The 26,200-nt window shown below is 39.7% G+C and overlaps 2 protein-coding genes across 2 annotated transcripts; one reads left to right on the top strand and one right to left on the bottom strand.

The window, feature by feature from the left end:
* Positions 1-2,868: 2,868 nt before the first annotated feature.
* si:ch211-140m22.7 (uncharacterized protein LOC570370 homolog) lies at positions 2,869-13,817 on the bottom strand. Its single transcript, XM_062431349.1, has 7 exons — positions 13,705-13,817; positions 13,406-13,473; positions 10,200-10,302; positions 5,352-6,434; positions 3,987-4,050; positions 3,308-3,432; positions 2,869-3,198 (listed from the first exon to the last, which is right to left on the bottom strand). Exons 2-7 carry the CDS (start codon positions 13,448-13,450, stop codon positions 3,167-3,169), a joined length of 1,452 nt encoding a protein of 483 aa, XP_062287333.1. The 5' UTR covers positions 13,451-13,473; positions 13,705-13,817; the 3' UTR covers positions 2,869-3,166.
* A 515-nt stretch (positions 13,818-14,332) lies between these two features.
* Positions 14,333-25,846, top strand: wdr4 (WD repeat domain 4). The gene is made up of 11 exons (XM_062431869.1): positions 14,333-14,628; positions 16,050-16,118; positions 16,353-16,499; positions 16,609-16,765; positions 18,130-18,242; positions 19,621-19,681; positions 20,256-20,360; positions 22,653-22,717; positions 23,986-24,163; positions 24,618-24,687; positions 25,490-25,846. The coding sequence occupies exons 1-11, from the start codon at positions 14,507-14,509 to the stop codon at positions 25,663-25,665; spliced, it is 1,263 nt and encodes a 420-aa protein (XP_062287853.1). The 5' UTR covers positions 14,333-14,506; the 3' UTR covers positions 25,666-25,846.
* The last annotated feature ends 354 nt before the right edge of the window (positions 25,847-26,200 follow it).

Raw genomic sequence — 26,200 nt, 5'->3', positions numbered from 1 at the left:
GCGAATTCAGCTATCAAAATATCAAATTGTTTTTGATGAGGGAGAAATCCGGACCCCCGTTGATCAGCACCCCTGCCCAAAAATATCTTCCCATGCGCCTGATAGCGGTCCAGTTCAGTTAAATCATTACCGGACCATTAACCTGACACACTGTTTCAGGTGGAATATGTGTGTTTTATTGAGTTTCAATTAAAAGTAAATTGAAAAGTTTTGGAGTATAAACATATAGGTTTATAAATGAATAACTACTGGTGCAACTGTAACGGAGTTAATGATTCACTTGCCATTTCTAACTGTCCTGTTTTTAATATATATTTGCACTGATTTTAATTTATTATTGGTCATTTTTCTGTTTCCTATTGTGCTATGTATTTTATTATTTTATTATTTATTTTCTGTGCATAAGAATAATGGCTATTACCACAGAGACTATGAGAGTAATATGAGTGCAGCGCCCTCTGCTGGTGCGCACTGAACTCAGGTAACAGTCTGTGAATGCCGTCTCTGTGGTAGGTGCACATTTTATCAGTCCCGTAAAAATAGAGATATTAACCTTGTTTTTATGGCTAAAAGTGTGTTTCTGTACCTTATATGATGACTTAAGCCTCCGTTTACTGGAAAACACTGTATGTCACAGAGAGAGAGAGAGAGAGAGAGAGAGAGAGAGAGAGAGAGAGAGAGAGAGAGAGAGAGAGAGAGAGAGAGAGAGAGAGAGAGAGAGAGAGAGAGAGAGATAGAGAGAGAGAGAGACAGAGAGAGAGACAGAGAGATTTAGACATAATGCTATGAATGCAGACCTGGGGGGTTTACGTGAAAAACTCAGAGTAAGTAACTCCGTGTTATCCGTTCCAGAAAGAGAGGTAACTGAAACTCTGAGTCAGTCACCATGGTAACTGAAACTCTGAGTCAGTCACCATGGTAACTGAAACTCTGAGTCAGTCACCATGGTAACTGAAACTCTGAGTCAGTCACCATGGTAACTGAAACTCTGAGTCAGTCACCATGGTAACTGACTCTGTGAACATAACCTGCTCGCTGGCAGGTTTTCTTTAAGAAACTGAGTTTCTACCCGTGTCCTCCTACCTGAAGCAAGCTGCCACACATGGGTTGTCCGATTCTTCGCAATCCGATAGATATCGAGGCAGAATTAATTAGCTATGCCTTATGTCGGGAGATCAGGGCTCAATTGGATGTGCTTTTATTCCGAGATGAATATCTGTTAAAACGGTATCACTGTTCATTACACTCAATCATTTCTTATCATTGTCCGGCCATATCTGCCTTCTTGTTAATCTTAATTTTAGGAAGTATTTTATTTAATATTCATGTACACATCGTCACATGTTAGTCTTATAATCAATGACTCCAATATGTATAATAAGTAAAACTGTTAAATAAAAGTGTTAAAATAGTTTAAAATGTTAATCTACTAAGCAGGATATTAGATGAGAGGACAGTGTGTTAAACAGCTTTCTGTTGGGGGTTTAAATTACTACATGTTGAAGTAGCCACTGAATTAATATTTACTTTAATTGCCTACGTCAACTATGAATAAAATCAAAGCGAGGTACAATCATAGCCCAGCAAAATGTGCCTTACTTTTCTGAATTACGGTTTTTTAATTTCATTTTTAGCTGCTTACAAATACATTACACCACTTTTTCACCTGTATGCTACAATTTTAAGTGAGGTGAGTCAGTGGAGTGGTGCATTAAAACTGAAGCATTGACTCGGGCAGCAGCTGCTTCTCTCTCCTTAGCGTCTGCAGCGGTGTTACTTTTTGTGAAATCTTTGATCATATACGCCACAGGCCTGCAGGGGGAGCTCCAGTTAGTTTTCTTTCTCAGTAGTTGCCATGGTGAATCAAGGTATCGGGGCTCCATTGATGATGGCTTTGTATTGTGGTCGCGCACGCGCCAAACTCAAGGTTAACATACTCAGAGTTGATTGAACTAATTCAGATCAGCTGTTCTGGAACCGGATACTCAGAGTTTCCCCATCTCAGAGTAAGTCAACTCAGAGTTCAGGGTTAGACTCAGAGTTTGTTGAACCTCCTACCTGGAATACCCCCCTGCAAGACCATATATTCCTCTGAATTATAGTACAGTAACGGTTGAAACCGAGCTGGCCGAACTCTATCAACAGCTCCGATCTGAAGCACCAAAGAACTACAAACAGTATATGTGCACAAATATATACAACCAGTGATGGAAAGTAAATTTACTCATGTACAATTTGAGGTACTTGTACTTTACTGTAGATAGTTTCTAGGTACTTTTTTCCCTCTAAACTTCTCACATGCTTTCATTTCAATAAATGTTCAAATGATCCAATATTTCAGCATAAATCAAAGATTAGAAAAAAAGTCCAAAAACACATTTGTGTATCAGAACTTAGTTTTTACTACATCACTCGTAGTACTGCAGTACTTTTACTGTAATACTGCATACTACATCACTCGTAGTACTGCAGTACTTTTACTGTAATACTGCATACTACATCACTCGTAGTACTGCAGTACTTTTACTGTAATACTGCATACTACATCACTATAATACTACAGTACTTTTACTGTAATACTGCATACTACATCACTATAATACTGCAGTACTTTTACTGTAATACTGCATACCACATCACTCATAATACTGCAGTACTTTTACTGTAATACTGCATACTACATCACTATAATACTGCAGTACTTTTACTGTAATACTGCATACTACATCACTATAATACTGCAGTACTTTTACTATAGTAGGATTTTCATGCTCATTAGTGTATATTACACATATCAGGTGTGATATGATTGTGTTAGAGAAAATAGATAAGATATTAACATGACACCAAATATAAAAGAAAGGTGCGTAAATATGACAAATATGAACAGGAATTTATTGTTTTTCCTCCACATTCAGCTCTTTGTCTATACAAAGCGTATTTAACATTCTCTAAAATTCACTCTGTCAGCCAAAAAAGTCTACATCTAATGCGTTATCATTAGCTTCCATCTCCCCCATGACATGTAGCTACAGAAACATACAGAGCAGAGGTAAAAAGGTTTGTTGACAGTAAGCAGACTGTTATTGTTCCTCTATGGAGCCACACAGATGTACAAGGGAAAAAAAGGCGACAGTAGAAAAGTTCAGTTGCAAAGTGCTGAGGTTCACTTCTGGGAAACTTCATCAAACTTGGGTTCTGAAAATCACAAAAATAACAGATGTGTTAATGAACCAAACATTTACTTGCTGCTTTTCCTGGTCGTAATGTCGCATATTCTTTAAAACCCACCGTTAACTTCACTTACCTGGGAATTGGAACTCTGGGAAAGATGTGAGGTCTCCACCACCGTAGAGTCTCTGGAGCTTTGCCACCTCCTCTGCTAAGGCCTTCTGGTACTCTGAACCTGCATCGACCAGACCCCCAGAAGCACTGCAGCAGGATGACAAACAGCACAGCTCATTTACCTTCAAACTTCATGCACTTCACAAGCAGAAAATTCAGTAATTTTTTTAAAGAAAGTCCAAATTCTCTGATTCCAGCTTCTTAAATGTTAAATATTTTCTGGTTTCTTTAGACCTCTGGACAGGAAACTGGATATCTTTGTGGTTTCGGACAAAATCAGACATTTGACGTCATCTTCAGCTTTGGAAAACCACGATCAGCATTCTTATGGACCAAACTAATGGATTAATTGGGAAAATAATCGACAGATGATTCGCCCAAAGTGGCAGCCCTCAATGACATGTAACAAAAGTGTAAGCCAGACATGAACCAGTGATGATGTGGTTCGTGGTGGTGCCTTAACCCCTCAAAAATCTGCTTTTCAGTACATTTAAATTGTTCACAAAATTCAGTTTTGATAGATGACAAATCGATAGTTTGATGATCAATCATGACTGTGACTAATGATGCGAAACATTTGAATTTAAAAGGCAGCCCTAAAATAACATTTTTAAAAAGACAATACAGGTTGTGAAACTTACTCGCTCTTTGTGGCGTACTCGCGTATGGAGTCCAGGAAAAGCTTCTGAATCGGGTCAATTTGAACTGAGAGTCACAGAGAGAGAAAAAAATTAAGATCTCTTCACAAATAATTAAACAAATTCATAAAACCAGGATCATGCGTTTGGATATCATCGGTCCATTTGGGTAGAAAACAAATCTATAAAACTGTGACCCTCATGCACAAAACAGCACCTGAGAGACAGAAGGCGGCTACAAGGGGTCAGACAGGAAAGAACGAGTGAAAAAGTCAGTTTACAGGTTAAAAAAAAGAAAGTTGCTGTGATAGGTTCATGCTACAGGTTACAAAGCAGTCTGATTCAAGTCTTTTAAAAACACTTTTACGTACGATAACTCAATTTAAAACCTTCAACTTTGACTCCATACACAGCAACCAGGGTGCAACCTCACCATAGAGACAGAGGGGAAGTTTACATTTACACATTATCCATTAATTTAAAAATAGAACAAAAATCACCCAAAACAATCAGAGCAGACATGTGGGGGTTCAGTACATTTTACCACACGACTGAATGTGAGGTGTGTAAAAAGGAGAGAGGAGGAAAGTTTGACGTAACTTAAAACCCCCCCCCCCCAAAAAAAAAAACAAGACGATGTTCTCCTTCAGCGGTGGAAAAGTACCTTTAACATTATCTTTAAATGTTTAACAACCACCAAACACAACATTTCATTAAAACCACAAACACGAGCAGCACCGAGAGTTATTTATCTATCACGTTCCTCGGAAAAGAAAATGTAGCTTTTAAAACCAAAATTAAAGAAACTAATTTAAAAAATCGAAATGAAAAAGAAGGACGTGAAGTGATTTAATGCAGGAAGATGGAAATAAATGAAAGACAAACAGTAAAGAAATGAGTGCAGTTAGCAGGCATGCATTATAAAGAAGGGAAATTAAATAAAAAAATATGGAGTGAAATAAAGCAAAGCCACAATGCTGTGCTCACATGCATTCATCACATGTAAGACGATTGAAGCAGCTAACAAAAACATGTTAGACAATAAATTGACAGGAGAGAGGACCCAGCCACAGCTGGGCAGATTTTTTTTTTTTTTTTTTGGGGGGGGGGGGGCAGGTAAACAGCAAACTGGTTATTGGCTAAAAAAGCATCAGGTGACACTATCAAGAACAAGCTGTGCTAGAAACAAAGAACAAAAAAAAGGTGTGTTTGTGATGTCCGGTATCGTTACAGTTTATCGTTACATTCATCACAAACAACTACTGTAAATTCATATCAATGGTGATGAAAATGCTGGTAGACTGCAGGGTCCACAGAGGGAAAGAAGGATTGTGGGGGGTAAGTGGGGGAGGGGGTTGTAGTGTGTACCCTCAGACGGTTCGACTGGTAAAGCTGGTTCAGCCGGGGCCTCGGCCTGCAACTCCTCTCCTGCAGCTTCAGCTACGACTGGAGCGGGGTCCACCAGCTCCTCGGTGCTGTCCACGGGGGCAGAAACTTCGGTCGCAGCCGCAGCAGGAGTAAGGGCAGCTTCAGCCTCCACAGGGGCAGCAGCAGCAGCTTCTACTGGTGCAGCTTCTGCAATGACTTCAGCCACAGCCTCAACCATTGGTGCTGCTTCTGCGACAACTTCAGCAGCCGCCTCGATAACAGGTTCAGCAGCTTCTGCAACAGCCTCCACCACAGCTTCGGCAACGGCTTCTACGATGGGCTCAGCAACTGGTGCGGCTTCGGCAACGGCTTCTACGACGGGCTCAGCAACTGGTGCGGCTTCGGCAACGGCTTCTACGACGGGCTCAACTACTGGTGCGGCTTCGGCAACGGCTTCAACTACTGGTGCGGCTTCGGCAACTGCTTCAACTACTGGTGCGGCTTCGGCAACGGCTTCAACTACTGGTGCGGCTTCGGCAACGGCTTCAACTACTGGTGCGGCTTCGGCAACGGCTTCAACTACTGGTGCGGCTTCGGCAACGGCTTCAACTACTGGTGCGGCTTCGGCAACTGCTTCAACTACTGGTGCGGCTTCGGCAACGGCTTCAACTACTGGTGCGGCTTCGGCAACGGCTTCAACTACTGGTGCGGCTTCGGCAACGGCTTCAACTACTGGTGCGGCTTCGGCAACGGCTTCAACTACTGGTGCGGCTTCGGCAACGGCTTCAACTACTGGTGCGGCTTCGGCAACGGCTTCAACTACTGGTGCGGCTTCGGCAACGGCTTCAACTACTGGTGCGGCTTCGGCAACAGCTTCAGCCGCCGGTGCAGCTTCAGCAGCGGGAGAGGCTAACACAGCCTCCAGTGCAGCAGCAGAGGGTGAAGGCTCTGCAGTCGGTTTAGCTGCAGCTTGTGCTGCTGCAGTGGCAGCAGCTGCTGAGGAAACATCTTTCTTGGGAATATCATACACCTTGTGCTGGACAAGTTTCTCTATATCGAAGTATGTTTTACCCTGGTTTTTGTCTAGGACGGAGGAGCCAAGCAGAAAAGATGCATTATTGTTTTTTTTAAAACATATGGTTGAAAAACAAAATGTCCATTAAACCCACATTTAACAAAATCTCAATTTTACACAAAGAAAAATGCAGAAGATACCCTGGAAGGTGGTATCAGGTACATGTACTGATAACAGTAAAAACAAAACACAAACCATCACAGATCTACAGATTAGCCAAAGAGATACGGTATAACCATAGGTGGCGGGTGGGCCTGACGTTTGGGAAGGCTGCCTGACCAACTTTTATACGCAGCATGGTACACTTGGTCACGCATGCGCACTAGGGATTCATATTTTTCCTGAAAATAAGCCAATTGTCCAGGGAATCCCGGGAAATCGACAATTTTAAAAAAAGGCAACACTAGCTGAGCCCTGGTCATTTCAAGCAACACTAAATGCAACGCAGAGACATTATGCATGTATGGGTTCCCTATCCGACCATTTTTTGTGTATTATTTTATCATTATTAAGGCAAAATAACTCAATTTATGTCCATTGACATTATAATGAAAAGGCTATAGGCTTAATATTAGTTAGCATCCAGCGTGCTGCGTGGACTTCATTACATCTGCTGCACCGCTGCTACAATTATGAAATGCTAAGTTTATTGTCTGTGACTGTGACTCATAAAAGTAATATTTTACTAATCTGCATTATATAAACTAACGAAATTCATTAAAGTCATTTGGTGACTTCTAAGTCATTAAACTAAGTCTTACTTTTACTGGAGTAAAGAGTTGAATCTGAGTCTTTTTTACACCAGTATGTAGTACTGCATCCTACACAGGCAGGACTCAGAAGAACAAGCTTGTACTTTTTAATCAGTGCGTTGTGTTAACTGATCGGCTGTGTTGTGTTTTACCGGCACACAGCACGCCAACACACACCTGTGCATGTTTTATGAGAGGAAACTGTCTATAGGTTTTTGCGCAATGTGTCGGAGGTAACCGTGCTTGAGTACAGTTGGGTTTGAGTAATGTGAGAGCAGGCCTGCGGGGGACAGGGGAGGGGGGACATCCGTGCTTCAGCATGGTACGGAACAACTGGAATTAGTTTGAGTGCACCAAGTTTTGAGTACTGTGCACTACATTTTGTTAACCCGCTAACGTTACATTGTTACCGCAGCTGCAGACAACCTCGCACATTGAGGTTGTCGCTGCAGCCCGTTCATTCTGAAATCATGTATAATAATATGCACACATAATGTACATGATTTCCACAATTTTCCAGCATAAAATTTGGGGAGGATCAGCCTTCCCTAGCCTCCATTACGCACCGCCCGTGGGTATTACAGAAAAAAACTAATAGTGTAACCTTGACCATAAAATGTTTAGATTTAGATAAATGTTTTTTTTTTAGTTAATCAAAAACACATCAGCGCTGATCAGCTGATGTGACTGTTGGTGAAATAATCTTCAAACCCTGTGAAAATGAAGGCTTAACTGTGGTGCAAGCATCACTGACTCAAAAAGTAGTCAGCGCCTTTACTTCCAGCTCAGGTAATCTGATGTCTTCCACTTTATAACCTTAAGGGGACATGTAACACCATTTTTACATATAGCCCGACCAATATGGAGTTTTAAAAAACAATTTCAGAGTGTAAAAAAACACCAATAAACAATATGGTGGTCAATAGTGATTTTTTAAAACTGGAATGAAAATAAATCTTTATGTGGCTTATTCACAAATAGTGAAGTGCACACCTGTTGCATTATGGGTAAGAACCAATACGACAGCAGAGAGAAAAACCACACACCTGCAGAGGAAAAGCTTACAGCAAATTAACAATATTCTGCACGGTTCAAGAGGCCAACCCGGTAATTTGTTATTGTACTTTTAATTGTGTCATATTTATGCATAATATTTGTTAAAATGCTTTTTGATATATATTTCTGTTGCTGTGCTCAAATACTGGGACCTGTCTATTAACAGATATTAGCATGAGAGACTTAATTGTTTGGTCCTGTCTAATTATGGACACTTGCTGAAGAGACTTTAAAAATGACTGATGGATGTGTATTTTGTTTATTATGAGTTTTATTTTTTGTAGTTTTCACGGTGTCTGATGAAGGAAAGGCGGACTTAAATCATAAAAAGTCTGTATGTGTGATGCGTGGCCATTATTTATTGGACTGGTGCAGTTACAATAGCATTTATGTAAAGTATACAACGAGAGCTGCTTTATATAGCCTTTCATTAGTTCTAACTATGAGTGGGCGCTCTCTGCTGGACGAACAATGTAATGACACCTTTTTTTCTTTTCTTAAATCACCCCAGGCATCGTTTCTGTATATTCTGTTCATAAGTGTTCATATCTCTTTTTTTTGGCCGATATATCTGTGATATAGGTTCATATCAGCTGACGGATCAATTGGTCGGGCTCTATTTTCATTATTACATTTTGATGGAGCAAAATAACACAAATCTGCCATATGCTGCAAAATGGCTGTTTCTAGTACAAACAGGCAACATAGGCCTCGTTTATTTACACAACTGCTCTCTTACCCTGTAGCTGCTGCATGTTGTGTGTCCTGCCGGGCTTCACAACATCAAAACACAAGCCCGACTTCATGTAGGATCATTTTATTAACTGTTGGCACTATCACTTAAATGGAAATAGCTTTTCATGTTGTAGTCTAATATATCGAGGGGGTTTTTGTTTCTATCTTTCACTGCAACTCAACAGGGAAACAGAGGGAGTTTTATCCTAAAAAAAGAACAAGTTTGGAAGATAACCACATTATTTCTGGGTCAATGACGTATGAGGATTTACAACAACTCAATGTTAGAATAATAAAAACCAGCATATCTAATGCAGTATTTCAAACATTCAGAATGTTGTGTACCTGAACATCCATATTACACATTTGAAATTAAGTGATTTTAGTGGTTTTTCAAGTTTTCAGTAATATAAAGTGTTTGGAAACAAAGTATTTGCATTTTTTTTTTGTAAATGATCTTTTATTTATATAAGACATTTCAAGATGAATCATGGTCGCACCACATGACTTTTTTTAAGGCCAGTGCCAATTAATCTTTAAAAACCACTAAAATCACCTTCACATTGTAATATGGATATTCAGGTACACAACATACTGAATGTTTGAACTACTGCATTAGATATGCTGGTTTTTATTATTCTAAGATTGAGTTGTTGTAAATCCTCATACGTCATTGACCCGTAAACACATTTGGCCAGCTGAAACCTATTCAGACGTTTAAAACCCACAAAATGAATCAGTTCTTATTACTTTAAAAGTAATATTAAAGCATGATTTCCGGTTTAAAAAGTCCTTATCTATCTTTTCTGCAGCCTCTCAGTTCAGGATTTCACTTCTTTTTTTCCCTCCTTTATTCCAAATGTCAAATCGTACACATTCAAGCTTGAATCAGAGCAGAAATATGAAAGTAGACGACGTGCACAACACATGGAAGCATCTTAAAAACAAAAGGTTACTAACCACCTGACTATGTTTAATATGCGACATCATAACAGAATATAAATAAATCACAAAAAGTACAGCATGTCCCCTTTAAAACACAGTAACCTGCAGATGATCTAAGTCAACCGCTGTAGTAAATAAAGTTAAATCTACAGTTTTGTGTACTGAAGCCTGGCTGGTTTCTTCCTCACACAGATCTCATGACACTTGTACCACAGTTCGAGCCGAGCGAGCATCATATGAGAGCTGATAAAGAATGTGTTGTGAAGGCAGCAACCCGAAACCTACCTGAGGTCTTTTTTGACGACTTCTTGGATCCGCCGGACTTTGAGCTATAGGCTGCAGCTGCAGGCGCTCTGCACAGAGTACTCCAGCTCTCAGCCTGCAAACACTGACAACACCAAACAGGAGAGGCAACAATCAGTCCAGCAACAGAAAACGAATAGACAATTATTTAGATCATTGTTTTAATCATTAAAATCTAAATATTTGCTGGTTGTAGATTCACTCAAACGTGAGGATTTGAAAGTTTGATACTAAACTTAATATATCTGAGCTTTGAACCAGTGATCAGACAAGAGACATTTGAAGATGTAACCGTAGCTCCTAAAATATTATATTGGGGCCTTTTAGCTCCATTTTCTGTCCTTTTATACACAAAACAGTTCACTGACTAACCAAAAACTAAAATTATAATTTGCTACAACCAAACGGGTGCTGACTGTTGGTCGGGACAAAACAAGATAAGATAAAATGCCTTTATTGTCACTGTACTTAAAATACAATGAAACTGCTAGTGCCTGTCACAGTGTACACACACACACACACACACACACACACACACACACACACACACACACACACACACACACACACACACACACACACACACACACACACACACACACACACACACACACACACACACACACACACACACACACACACACACACACACACACACACACACACACACACACACACACACACACACACACACACACACACACACACACACACACACACACACACACACACACACACACACACACACACACACACACACACACACACACACACACACACACACACACACACACACACACACACACACACACACACACACACACACACACACCTTTATAAAACAAAAACAAAGCAGGTAAAATTAAGACAAGGCAGGTAAGTTTCCACAGTTTCCTTAGTGAGATCTCAGAGAAGCAAACAGACTCTTTGTTTTAACGAGAGAGTTAAAAGCTGGATCATGATAGGCAGGCAGATATCTGAAGATTAGATGTCTATAATAAAAAAATTAAAAGAAATAGGGAAAATATTGATCATTTATGGAAGAAAATACACTGGAATAAGCATTAGGGAAATGCATATTATATATTTTGCACGCAGTATGTTTTTATACAGACACATGCTTCTGTCTCTTTTGTACAAGACGTCAAGTCAAATTCATTTATATAGCACATTTCATACGGCAGGCGTGAACTCAATGTGCTTAAAAACAAGTAAAGATCATACATGACAAAAATAGACATTACTTATATAAAACAAATAAAATAAAACATAAAATAAGATGTTGCATATATAAAAACATAAGCACATATAAGACAGCATAAAAAATTAGAAGGTGAGAAGGTATTACAATAAGAGAGTAGGGTAGGAAGTATTATTTTTATCATTGTTAAAAGAAATAATAATAATAATAATACTGTTTCTAAAAAGAAGGTTTTAACCATGACCCTAACTAATGGACAACAAGGTTTGTTTGTGGTGATGACTTGGATGTTTGTTTTGTTTGGGAGGGGGGATTTTATATTATTTTATTTTACTTTACTGCTGTCATTTATACAGTGTATGTAATGTGCTTTATTACAAAATAAAAACTTAATCACAAAAAAAAAATAAAATGCTGTAAGTGCAAGAGTCTGTGAATAAAGCACAGGTATATAATGAGCTGTTTGAATGGTCACAGTGTGTGTTTATTGAGTCTGGACGGCTTCAGGAAAAACTGTTCAAGAGTCTGTTGGTGCTTGTTTTATTGACCTGTACCTCCCTGAAGGTTAAAGTAGTGACCGAGGTGAGAAGAGTCCTTTATAATATTCTCCAGCAGGTGGCAGCGATAACTTCAAGTGGGGGTAGCTGATGATTTTTTTGGATAGATGGATATTTTATTTTTTATTTTTTTTTTAATCTGATCGATTTGTGACATCACAGCTAGCTTGGAGCCAATCACAGTCCAGTATTCAACTTAAACAAGTGAAACATCTGCTGTCCAGACGGAAAAGTTTAGAAATTAAACATTTTACAGATTCAGAGATTCTGTAAGTTTTGATTAGAAAGAAGGAGATGTAAGATTAAAACATTTTGAGAACGATATTTTTACTTTTTGGTGGGAAAAAGCAAAATATGTTCACATGTCAGAAAGAGATCTATACATTTAAAATAATAGAAGGCCCTCTGGTGGTATTTAAGTGATTCTTACAGGAAGCCAGGTTCAATTTATTCTCATGTATTTATACTTTATTTATTTGTATTGGATTTTATGTGCACCTTTGGAGTTGCCACAAAAGTGAATTTTGTGCTTTACAACGACAAAGTGCTTGAATTTTAAACTGCAGCTAAGCTCAGGACTGAGCAACGACGTCCAGATGCTCTAAAAGACTTTAATGAGTTCAAACAGGATTTCGAATTACAGCGAGAACAGAGACTCAAGCTGGACTACAGGAGATATGTTGTTAAATCATTTGTTTCCAATGTTTGATTCTGCCACTTAGTTCTGTACATGCAGCACTTTTCAGTATTTTGGATGCATTTTCTAGGATTTCCTGATTTTGGCTTTAATCACTTTACAGCATTTTCTTCTTGATGCTGCACATTTTATTAAACTGGTGACGTTTTCTTTAAATCTGCTTTGAGTTTTGTCTGTCGTGCGTTTTCTTCGCTGCAGTGCATCGAGCTCTCAGGACTGTTTAATCAACACCAATTTAATGCATGGATGACTCTCCATTGTTGAAGACTAACTAACCTTAAAACAGACACACATGTTCAAGTGCTTATCTCCATATGTAGAGATGAGCAGCATGACACAGCTCACATGTGTCACTGGGCTCAGAGGTTGAGCTTCAGCTGCCATGCAGGCCTGTGTATCTGCTTTAAGCCTGCTCCAGTGAGGCGAGCAGTGAGCCCACCGTCTGCAACTAAATGCCTCAAGTTTCATCATCCAGCAAGCTCAGCAATTCATGTGTTCACCTAAAAAAAAAACACTTAAAACAGCTCAACATGGAGCTGGGTTCATTCCTGTACAAAATGAATAACATTGTTCAGGGTTATCAAATGCAGCCATGATGTTGGATTAAAAAGTAAAGACGACACAAACAAAGCGCCTGGTAGTTAATCCCCTGTTTACTGAGAGTATTTACAACAGTAGCACAGGAATTCAAGAGTGCATGTATGTTGTATGTAGCTTGGAAGTTGTGTGTTACCTTGACACAGCCAAGTCGTCCTATTCTCAGCAGGGAAGACGCCATCTTTTCTGCACAGCGTGCCTGTTCTGTGCATCAATAAATTAACACACAACACGACAAATCAGCACAACAACAACAACAACAACAACATCCACATCCGCGCATCCTCAACCTGCAGGCGTCAATTAATTCATTAATTAACTAACATCAACGTCGACTGCAGCTGCGATAAACTCTCAAACTGAAGTAAACACAAAGCACATCATCAAACCTGTCGTGCAACGTGTAAACATAAAGGTGTGTTTGAGGTTTGTTACCTGTTGATAAATGTTTTCTGCTCTTGTCCAGGTGCTCAGAGGTCCAGCAGCGGCTCACAGCAGCAGCAGCATGGCTCAGAATGACTCTCTCTATCACCCTTTATGTAATGCATGAATGTCACAGCTGACGCCCCCTTCCTGACCAAAAAACACCCTGCCACATACATGCACAAATGCTTCTTTAAGCTGTTATAATATATAAATATATGTGTGTGTGTGCCTCATTTTGTGCATTTTTCATATTAACATAGTACATTTCTTTGTGGTTCAGCTCACAACTTTTATCGCTAAATTTAATCTTGTGATGAAGTGATTTTCCTCTACATGCATCGCAGTGGTAACATATAGAAAAGGACATTATTTGGGATTTTATCCTATAGAAACGTACTATACAGACGCGTTTTATCGCTCAAAAAGCTTGCATAGTCAATGTTAAGCTTTAACCTTTAACGGGTTATGCTTTATATGGCGATACAGACAGTTAAAAGTGCGTTTTTCTGCCTTTCTTCGCCACATTACAGGCTCTTGTGTACATTGTGTACTTTCTTGCAGGGGGCGTGACGTGTCCTGTGGCGTCAACGTAAAATCCGCGCGACGGAACACTCCCCTCCGCGTGGGAATGCTGGTTGCTAAGGGGCCAGGGTGTCGCTGGCCTCTTTCATCCTCTGCCTCTGATTGGCTAATGCTCGTTGCCCTCGTGGGGTTGATTGGTTAGGTTAACGCATGAGGAGTGGGATTGGTAAGAATGAGGGTTGGAATGTCAGGATGAGCCAATCGGAGGGCAGAGTAGAGCTGCTAAGCTATGGCCGCTGCTACACGCACGCACACATATACAACAGACATGGCGGCTTTGGGGTTTTGTGGACAGTGGTTTATTCTAAGCTGCGACACAAAATTCACAGCAATTCACACCAAAAAAGCCAGGTTGGGATGATTTAAATATTTTAAATGTTGCGGTGATTAGCAGAGCCTATAATTAGCTGTCAGCCAGTGACTAAAATCTCCTTTACACGTTTAGGAAATCACGTGGACATGTCTGCTTGTTTATAAATGTTTAATTGTGCATACATTTGAAAGGTTTTGGTAAACAGACAAGGTGTATAACACATTGTATGTTACCATTTATTTTGTAATCATCACCACCAGCATCATAAGAGACAGGTTTCAGACAGCAGGTGTTAGGGGTTTATCTGGTGACCGTGTTAACTGGTGTTAGGGTTTATCTGGTGGCGTGTTAACTGGTGTTAGGGTTTATCTGGTGACCGTATTAACTGGTGTCTGTGTTAACTGGTGTTACGGTTTAACTGGTGTCTGTTAACTGGCGTTACGGTTTAACTGGTGACCGTGTTAACTGGTGTTAGGGTTTATCTGGTGACAATGGTAACTGGTGTTACGGTTTATCTGGTGACCGTATTAACTGGTGTCTGTGTTAACTGGTGTTAGGGTTTATCTGGTGACCGTATTAACTGGTGTCTGTGTAACTGGTGTTACGGTTTAACTGGTGTCTGTTAACTGGCGTTACGGTTTAACTGGTGACCGTGTTAACTGGTGTTAGGGTTTATCTGGTGACCGTATTAACTGGTGTCTGTGTTAACTGGTGTTAGGGTTTATCTGGTGACCGTGTTAACTGGTGACAATGGTAACTGGTGTTACGGTTTATCTGGTGACCGTATTAACTGGTGTCTGTGTTAACTGGTGTTAGGGTTTATCTGGTGACCGTATTAACTGGTGTCTATTAACTGGCGTTACGGTTTAACTGGTGACCGTGTTAACTGGTGTTACGGTTTATCTGGTGACCGTATTAACTGGTGTCTGTGTTAACTGGTGTTAGGGTTTATCTGGTGACCATATTAACTGGTGTCTGTGTTAACTGGTGTTACGGTTTATCTTGTGACCGTGTTAACTGGTGTTAAGGTTTATCTGGTGACCGTGTTAACTGGTGTCTGTGTTAACTGGTGTTACGGGTTAACTGGTGTCTGTGTTAACTGGTGTTACGGTTTATCTGGTGACCGTGTTATGAGGTGTTACGGTTTATCTGGTGACCGTGTTTTGAGGTGTTACGGCTTAACAGTTGACCGTTTTAACTGGTGACCGTGTTAACAGGTGTTTCAGTTTATCTGGTGACCGTGGTAACTGGTGCGGTATGACTATTTCCTACAGACAAGATACTGAAAAAGTATAAATATTCACATTTAAGACGCCTGAGCGAGAACATTTTTGAAGCTTTTCTAAACGATGACTCAACACAATTAATGGATGATCTAAAAATGTAGGAGATGCATATAATTGATCACTTGATTGTTACAGCACATTCACAGTCTTAAATAATCTCTTCTTTATTGCAGAGAGACGTTTGTGTTTGACTGCAGCACTGCCGAGAAGAGACCAAAGAATACAAAGACTGACAGCAACAGGTAAAACAGTCACCTGAACTTGTCTGACGTTGTGTTTTTGGTGAGAAACAATGTGATGCCACAGCTGATAATCATAACTACAACATCTGTTATGTAGAATTTATATAAACAGACCTTAGTAAGTATAAATCCATAGTTTCTTCCCTGTAAAATAGGATAACAACAGGAGTTAAGTAGAAAGAGTATAATTTGAATATGAATCATAATGTTTACAGCTGTCTCCTCTGTCCTCAGCGATGGCGGCGCCTCAGAGGAAACAGGAAATGACAAAGTCCTCGCCTTCGCCGTGTCTCCGTCTGGAAAGCTGGTGGCGCTGACGGATGACAGCAAGCGGCTGGTTCTGTTTAGCTGTGAGGACTCATGGAAGCTCATCAGCGTCAGGTACAACTTCAGCAGCTCCATCCTCCAATAACAACAGCTTTAATCCACCAATCAGGGAGTGATTCCAGGTGTGTGTCTGTGTCTGTGTCTGTGTGTGTGTGTTGCACAGGTGGGTGGTGAGGAGGTGCACGTCGCTGGTGTTCAGCCGTGCGGAGGACGAGGTGCTGGTGGCGGATAAGTCCGGAGACGTTTACTCGTTCTCGGTGGCGTCGCCTCAGAGGGAAGGCGAGCTGAAGATGGGTCACCTGTCCATGGTGCTCGCTGTGGTGAGAAACACAAACACTGTCACACCTGAAGTCTGCAGAGCTCAGAGGGAATTTCAAACTAAAACAAAGAGATCAAACTTTCAAAACAGAGATTAAACTTTCAAACCAAAACATTGTTTATTTATTTATTTATTTTAACAACTTCTTCATTCAATCAGTATTATGCTGAATCTAAGCCCAAATGTCTCAGCTTATATCTTCATCATTTTGGTGTCTCCTGTATTGTTACTTGTTTGATTCACACATTACGGCGCCATCTAGTGGTCAAATCAAAACATATCTTACCAATTCCAGTGTAATTTCCAGCACATTGTATCAAAGGTAAATAATGAAAGTTCAACACCTGTAGTCAAAGGTTGTGTTCTAAAATCTCTCCCATGCACAGTGCTCTACCTTTACCTATTTTATTTGAGTGTATGATTTTTTTCCACTGTATTATAATTAAACAAATATTAAAAGGTATATCAGACTTTGATACACACACAGTACTAGTTAGTAGATCAGTTCATAGTCAGACTGGCTGGTTGGTTTTTGATGTTAATTCTTTGAATCTCATTTAATTATAAAACAGATTGATAACACTGTTAAAGACTTTATCAGAGGGGAAAAAACATCAACACACTGACAATTTATTTTTTTTAAATTTATTTTCAGAGCATTGCGTACAGTAATGTCATTACCAGTATTTGCTGTAGATCCAAAAAAAATAAAATCTATATAATAAAACAGTCTTGGCATTATTGATACACTCTTAAACCATGTCTTAATATAAAATGTATAGTATTATTATATATTATTATGATGTACACATATATTAAAAGAAATATATATATATATGAATAAAAATAGTACAGAATGTATAAAAAAATAAAGAGAGAATGGGATGAGAAAAATAAATAAGTAAATAAATAAAATATAGTAAAATAATAATGATGATATTATAATAATAATAATAAATACAAAAATAAGATAAAATACATAAAAATAAGGAAAGAAGAAAAAATAAATACATTTTTAAAAAGTGAAGAACAATTTGATGCTGCTTTATACATAGTTGGTGACATTAAACCTTCATTTCTTGCAGGTTTATTAGACTTAAAAACCTCCTTTACAGGAGCTTTGTTTTTGTTTTGTATATATCTACAGTAATTAAGTTTTAATGTGAACTATAAAAATCAAAGCTTTCAACATATGTTTGCTGCAGGGCCAGATTTGGGCCACGAGCCGCTGTTTGCCCACCGCTGCTTCAAGTTTGAGAAATGAACTAGTTTTTACACAAAGTTATTTAAATGTAAAAGTGTTTAAAGGTGAAGTCCTCCACTCACCGTCATCCTTCTTCTTCTCCTTCTGTCGTTTTTTTTCAGACGATGTCTCCGAACGATAAATTCGTCATCACAGCCGACCGCGACGAGAAGATCAGAGTGAGCCACCTCAGATCTCCGTACAACATCCAGTCCTTCTGCCTGGGACACAGACAGTGAGACAGTTCACCTCATTACGTCCTTATTTTATCCACAGTATTAATGTACATGTCACGTTTTAGTGTTGGAAATAAACAGCAGGAGCTTTTCCATTTTTCATCAACTTGAAACAGAAATACAGAAAGAAATCCATCAGAGAAGAGACATTATATAGGTAATAGTAGTTTATCATGGCAATCTGAATCATATTCCATGACCGAAAAGGAGCAGGAAGAAGAAAATCTTAGCTTTTGTATTATTATATGTCTCATAGTATATTATATATGACATGTGACACTGTACTGCATTGAGTAATTCATACTATTACTGAACGTCAAAACAGACTATGGCTGTGTTCGAAACCGCATACTACATACTACACACTACACACTACATACTACACACTACACACTACACACTACATACTACACACTACACACTACATACTACACACTACACACTACACACTACATACTACACACTACACACTACACACTACATACTACACACTACACACTACATACTACACACTACACACTACACACTACACACTACACACTACACACTACACACTACACACTACACACTACACACTACATACTACACACTACACACTACATACTACACACTACACACTACACACTACACACTACATACTACACACTACACACTACACACTACACACTACACACTACATACTACACACTACACACTACACACTACACACTACACACTACATACTACACACTACACACTACACACTACACACTACACACTAAACGACCAGATAGTAAGCAGAACGTTTACACTGTAGTAAACTACACGATTACCCACAATGCATTTCGATTAGATCCACAATGTGATGCTAATCTGTCCAAATAACACCTGTTTAAAGTTTTGTTCCTGTGAATTCGGAGTTAGCCGTAGCGAGTAACGCACTTCCGGTCATTTTCACAAAATAAAACACCCGTTACCTTTTTATTATTAAGAAAACCATAACGATAGAATTGGTGCTTTTATTTTGAAAACAGGAAGCGAACATACCCTCGCTGTAGCTAACGTGAAACCACCGAGGTGGTGATCTTTGACGTTTGTATTTTGGGTTTTTTTCAGAAGTAACGTTGCATCTTGGGTAATGTGAGTATGAGTATTCAGCTCATGATGCATACTCTGCATTTCTGGAGAATCTAGTAAACCATCAGGGAACTTCTCACATACTCTAAATCACATACTACGCAGCTGAAACACACTACATACTTCACATGACGTCAGAGTTAGTACGAGTATGCGGTTTCTAACACAGCTAATCTAAACTTACATATCAGGTTGTTGGAGTTACATCCAGGTAATCTCTACACTGAGCTGCTGCACTGAAGTCTGATTTCTTCCTCTCAGGTTCGTCAGCGCTCTGCTGGTTCCATCAGGTCATCCACACTGGCTGCTGTCTGGATCAGGGGTACACACACACACACACACACACAGAGACAGACACACACACACACACACATAGAGACAGACACACACACACACACACACACACACACACACACACACACACACACACACAGAGACAGACACACACACACAGAGACAGAGACAGACACACAGAGTCAGACACACAGAGTCAGACACACACACACACACACACACACACACACACACACAGAGACAGACACACACACACACACACAGAGAGACAGACACACAGAGTCACACACACACACACACACAGACAAACAAACAAACAAACAAACACACAAACACACACACACACAAACACACACACACACACAGATGCACAAACACAGACAGACGCACACACAAAGGCAGAGAGACACACACACTGTTTGACTTTGTGTGTGTGTGTGTGTGTGTGTGTGTGTGTGTGTGTGTGTGTGTGTGTGTGTGTGTGTGTGTGTGTGTGTGTGTGTGTGTGTGTGTGTGTGTGTGTGTGTGTGTGTGTGTGTGTGTGTGTGTGTGTGTGTGTGTGTGTGTGTGTGTGTGTGTGTGTGTGTGTGTGTGTGTGTTAGGACGGCACCATGAAGCTGTGGGATTACGAGTCGGGCCGCAGGCTGCAGAGTTGGGACCTGAAAGAGTCTGAAGAGACGCTGAGCTCTGAGGGCGACGAAGAAAAGGTAACGAGCTGCAACTCACCAGCATAAAGGATCCGTTATGTTAATGAATCACTTTAATTCTTCCTCCACTTGTTTTACTTTGATTTCCCCTCTTTGTTAAAGTCACCTGTAGTCTGTGATGACAGCAAGCAGCTAAACACTGACACACCGATTATTAGTGCATCATCAAGTCCAGATGAATTTAAAGCATCAGTGTATTCAGGCTACATATATACGGGTCAATGACGTATGAGGATTTACAACAACTCAATGTTAGAATAATAAAAACCAGCATATCTAATGCAGTAGTTCAAACATTCAGTATGTTGTGTACCTGAACATCCATATTATAATGTGAAAGTGATTTTAGTGGTTTTTCAAGATTAATTGGCACTGGCCTTAAAAAAAGTCATGTGGTGCGACCATGATTCATCTTGAAATATCTTATATAAATAAAAGATCATCATTTACAAACATAAAAAAAAATGCAAATACTTTGTTTCCAAACACTTTATATTACTGAAAACTTGTAAAAAAAGATGTGAAGCGTGTTCAGTAAATTAATTTATTTCAAGATGAATCATGGTCGCACCACATGACATGACCTCGACCGGTTGGAGTAGAGAGGAAGGAGAGGAGAGAGAAAGAGGAGAGGAGAGAGAAAGAGGAGAGGAGAGAGAAAGAGGAGAGGAGAGAGAAAGAGGAGAGGAGAGAGAGGAAGGAAAAGAGAGAGAGCAAGGAGAGGAAGGAGAGAGAAGCATATAGTAGCTCCGGGTCTGGAATCTGTCATCCGGACGTCTACAGGACCAGATTACCTGTGAGACCAGAAAAGCACAGACAACTCCGGGGAAGAAGTTTAGCTTATTGATGCATTAATAGTACATGAATGTTAATGGATATATATGGATGGTTAGAGAGAGAGAGAGAGGAGGAGAGAGGAGCCCAGTGCATCATGGGAGTCCCCCGGCAGTCTAAGCCTATAGCAGCATAAACTAGGAGCTGGAGCCCTAACTATAAGCTTTATCAACAAGGACATTTTGAAGCCTACTCTTATACGTAGAGAGGGTGTCTGCCCCCCCCTGACCCAATCTGGGAGATGGTTCAACAGGACAGGAACCTGATAACTGAAGGCTCTGCCTCCCATTCTACTTTTAGAGATATGGGAGGCAGCGAAGGATCGTAGTGAACGTAGAAGGCTGCATGTGAAGGAGCCTTCAGCCTCGGGGCAGCGTTGTGACGTAATCGGCCTTCAAATGCGTCCTTCCAAGGATGCAGAGTTGGGACACAGCTCTAGTCTTTACAAAGTCTGGATGCTTAGGATGATGTGGTGATAACAAGTATCTCCTTATTGCTAAACCCAACAGGAAAGTAGAGTTTGATCAGACGGCAGCGTAACGCACGATAAGACATCTCTGCAGCGTAGCAAAGTGAAGCTATGTGACGGCTTCTTTTTTCTTATATCTGAACTTTTTTTCTGGTAAATGTACTACTTTAATGTGGCCCTAATACACCATCATACATTTAAGAGATATATAAATCATATTTAAAAGCTTATTTTTGTGAATATTGTGTCCAGGTGAGCAGCAGCAGCAGCTTTGTGTGTCCGGTGGTTCAGAGGAGACGGAGGGATGAAGTGTCTCCGTCTCTGCAGCATTCCTCTGCAGTTTATTCATGGAAACGTCAGCTGTGCTCAGTTTGAGTCTTTTAGAGCCTCGTAAATTAAATCCCTCCGTCTCCACGGCAGCAGCAGCAGAGACTGACTGACGTTACGCTTCACTGCTTTTCAAACTTGATCAGATTTTACAAAATTTCCACTTTGAACAGTTAATATAGTTTCAGTGTCTTGTATTTAAAATAAGATCTCTGAATCTTATTTTTTTTAGGGTGTAAACAAATCTGCAGCTCAGAAACTCTTAGAAAGAGAGTGCATAGGAGAAGAGACATCTACACACATTCTGCACATTTTAATAAAATCTTTGTGGGGGTTTTTAGGTTGTCTTTTTAATGTAGAATGATACTTTATAAGGGCCATTTATTTACCATTAAAGCTTGTTATGCTGCTCCCATGTTTGTCAAAAAGACTCACTGAATGTACAGAAGCAGTCATAAGTTTGGACACTTTCTCATTGAAGGGAATGTGAAGGTGTGACTGCTGCTGTAGCTCTGAGTGTTAGAGAAGGTCTGATAATCTCTACAAATCAGACCAAGTTGTACATCAAGCGCTGGCAGCAAAAATGAACTGATTTTATAAAGATGAATGATTAGAAACTTGAAACAAAGCTGAGACTTTTTGTCGTTTGTTTTATCTCCCAGAAGCCAACAGTGTGCCGCATCATCAGCTCCCCTGGTGGTCGACATGTGGCAGTGCAGTGTGAGAGGTGAGTTTAACTCTGTGAATCATCATATGTACAACTTTAAGATCAGTCTGTGAGCCTCAAGAAACATGAAACACTCATGAAGAGCAGCGCTGTCCACAACAGTAGAAAGAGTTAAATACCTACAGCTCCACCAAATAGTGATTTTTCCCTCTAAACTTCTCACATGCTTTCATTTCAATAAATGTTCAAATGATCCAATATTTCAGCAAAAATCAAAGATTAGAGAAAAAGTCCAAAAACTGAAAACACATTTGTGTATCAGAACTTAGTTTGTTCTTCTTTCCTCTCCCATTAATCATCTCACCACCCCTCACATTTATCTGCTGACCCTTTGGAGGGGCCCCACCCCTAGGTTGGGAACCACTGGACTAAACTAACTAACTGTATATAAAGTAGTGTAAACTAGCTCCACCTCCAGCAGCTCCAACAGTAACATGCTGCTCTAACACTGATGCTTCACTATTAATAATCTAATGATGTCATAATAATAATATATCAGTCAGAGGACCAAACCACTACTTTACTGTAATACTGCATACTACATCACTCATAATACTGCAGTACTTTACTGTAATACTGCATACTACATCACTCATAATACTGCAGTACTTTTACTGTAATACTGCATACTACATCACTATAATACTGTAGTACTTTTACTGTAATACTGCATACTACATCACTCATAATACTGCAGTACTTTACTGTAATACTGCATACTACATCACTCATAATACTGCAGTACTTTACTGTAATACTGCATACTACATCACTCATAATACTGCAGTACTTTTACTGTAATACTGCATACTACATCACTATAATACTGCAGTACTTTTACTGTAATACTGCATACTACATCACTATAATACTGCAGTACTTTTACTGTAATACTGCATACTACATCACTATAATACTGCAGTACTTTTACTGTAATACTGCATACTACATCACTCATAATACTACAGTACTTTTACTGTAATACTGCATACTACATCACTATAATAATGCAGTACTTTTACTGTAATACTGCATACTACATCACTATAATACTGCAGTACTTTTACTCTCTTCTATCTTTATTTTAGATCCAAACAGTTTTTTTTAGAGTCTCTTTGAACATGAGGCTGTTTATAACCTTCACATGACAGCGATGCCTCTGCTGCTTGTTGGGAGTATTTTAGGATGAGTTGTGGTAGAAGGTCAGTGTGAGGTTTACCGGGTCGTAGGTCAGAGGCAAACACTCTGGTTTCCTGTGTGTGTTTCAGGCAGTCGGTGGTTCAGTTCTTCAGTGTGGATCAGGAGCAGCTGGTCGAACGCTGCAGCCTCTCTCTGCCTCTCTGTCCTCTCGATGTGACCTTTGACCCCGACGGCCGGCTCTGGGTGCTGATGGACTCCAACGATGCACCGCTGCAAACTTACACACACACACAAGACTCCTGGCAGGTGCAGTGGGATTATTACGATTTATTATTAGATATTAGTGTGGCACGGTGTCACAAACATACATTTAACTCAATACAAATAACACAACACCCTCTAACCTCAGATCCTCCATTAAAATAAGGAAAAACTCCTCAAAAATATCTTCCTTCCTTCCTTCTGTTTTATTACAGAAATAAAAACAAACTGAACAAGAGTTGAGTGTAAATAAAAGTTTTGAATGAATAAAACACTGTGAATAACAGACTTGTGGTTGCCGTGGTAACCGCATAAAACAGCTCCACATCGCCTGTTGAAATAACCTGTTTAGTTTTCTTCATTGAATTTGGTGCAGCAGCTGATTCTGTCTTTGTGTTCGCAGTCATTTCAAATAAAAATATATTTAATATTTAATATTTCCCCTCTTTTAATGTATATTTCCACTTCCTGTCTGTACTCACTCTGACTCTCCATCCAGCGTGATGCTGAGAGTCCCGAACTGAGCAGAGTCACTGAAGCCCTGAAACCTCACTGGGAGACACTGGAGGGTGAGTCATCAATCATACACACACACACACACACACACATATATATACACACACACACACATATATATATACATACACACATACACATATACACACACACACACATGTAGACTCAAACACAGGTACACACACAGACATATACACACACACGGACACACTCGCACACACACACATATATACACACACACACATATACACACATATATACACACATATATATACACACACACACACACACACACATATATATATACATACACACATACACATATACACACACACACATACACATGTAGACTCACACACTCGCACACACGCAGACATATACACACACACGGACACACTCGCACACACACACACACACACACTCTCTCTCTCTCGCTCCTCTCAGACAGGAATAACCTGCAGTGTCACATGATCTCTCTCTCCGCTTCCCCAAAACAAAACCCTGACCTCTGACACACAGTTAGTCTGTAGTTCTGTTGTTATGTTATGTTTGATTAAAGAAGAAGAAGTAGCCTAATGAATGTGAATAGGAGATAATCTGCAGGTTAAAAACAGAACTACAGACTAACTATAAGTACAGTTAGTCTGTAGTTCTGTTTTTAACCTGCAGATTCATTCATTAGACTTCTTCTTCTTCTTCTTTAATCAAACATAACTCTGAATCACAGCCCAACGTTAAAGCTCAGTAACACTCAGCTATAGTCATGTTTATTGTTTACAAAGACACTGAAAAGAGGATGATCTCTCCTCTTTATTTACCTCTTTCTCTCCTCTTTTCTTCCCTCTCCTCCGTCAGCGTCGGCTCGGAGCGGCTTCAGCTTCGATCACCTCCAGAAGGGGAACTTTGACAACGTGACGCTGTACCTGCAGAAGAAGCAGCAGCGTCTGGAGGAGCAGCAGGAGAAGAGGAAGAAGTCGGAGCAGAAACCAAACGGCACCAAGAAGTCCAAGAAGGAGACGCCATCCAGCTGATCAGACACTTGAAAGAAGAGCCATAGATTTATTATTTTTCTTTCTTTTTTTATTTTTTGGATGAATCTGAGTTGATTTTTGTGCCTCAATGAAGCAGACTGATTTTTTTAATGTTTGGCTCAAATTTCTGCCTATTTAAAAAAAATAAAAATCACAGCTTACGTTGAAGCGTTTCCTCTGTCGCCGCCTGAAACACGAGCTCCAGATGTTGTTCTGACTTCCTGTAACACAACAGGAAGTCAGAACAACATCTGTGTGACATTACAGTTATAACAAACTGTAATGTTGTCTCTATTTTAACTAAAATGTGTTAAAATGTCTAATTGTAGGAGTTAAGGTGTTAATTTAGATTTGAGCGTGATTATATTAGTTCAGTTTATTTATCATTATCATTTTATGATTATTTTACATAAACCAACCAATCAGCTTATTAATTAAAGTAAAACATATTCAGTATATAATTAAACTAATCATTAGATAGTCCTTTATAAATTACTTCAATATGAGCTCCATTTAACCCACTACAACAGTACAA

The sequence above is a fragment of the Scomber scombrus genome, chromosome 13 (genome assembly GCF_963691925.1).
Source record: "Scomber scombrus chromosome 13, fScoSco1.1, whole genome shotgun sequence".
Taxonomy (NCBI): Eukaryota; Metazoa; Chordata; class Actinopteri; order Scombriformes; family Scombridae; genus Scomber; species Scomber scombrus.
This window is presented reverse-complemented; position numbering and strand designations above follow the sequence as displayed.

What these genes read in the sequence shown, in the direction of transcription:
- si:ch211-140m22.7 (XM_062431349.1), bottom strand. Translation starts at nt 13,450, where the DNA reads ATGGCGTCTTCCCTGCTGAGAATAGGACGACTTGGCTGTGTCAAG. An exon ending in ACCAGTCGAACCGTCTGAGG is followed by an intron (nt 4,051 to 5,351) that starts GTACACACTACA and finishes TGTGACTCTCAG; the next exon opens with TTCAAATTGACCCGATTCAG. An exon ending in GAGTACGCCACAAAGAGCGA is followed by an intron (nt 3,433 to 3,986) that starts GTAAGTTTCACA and finishes ATCCTGCTGCAG; the next exon opens with TGCTTCTGGGGGTCTGGTCG.
- wdr4 (XM_062431869.1), top strand. Translation starts at nt 14,507, where the DNA reads ATGGCCGCTGCTACACGCACGCACACATATACAACAGACATGGCGGCT. An exon ending in TGGAAGCTCATCAGCGTCAG is followed by an intron (nt 16,500 to 16,608) that starts GTACAACTTCAG and finishes TGTGTTGCACAG; the next exon opens with GTGGGTGGTGAGGAGGTGCA. An exon ending in GTGGCAGTGCAGTGTGAGAG is followed by an intron (nt 22,718 to 23,985) that starts GTGAGTTTAACT and finishes TGTGTGTTTCAG; the next exon opens with GCAGTCGGTGGTTCAGTTCT.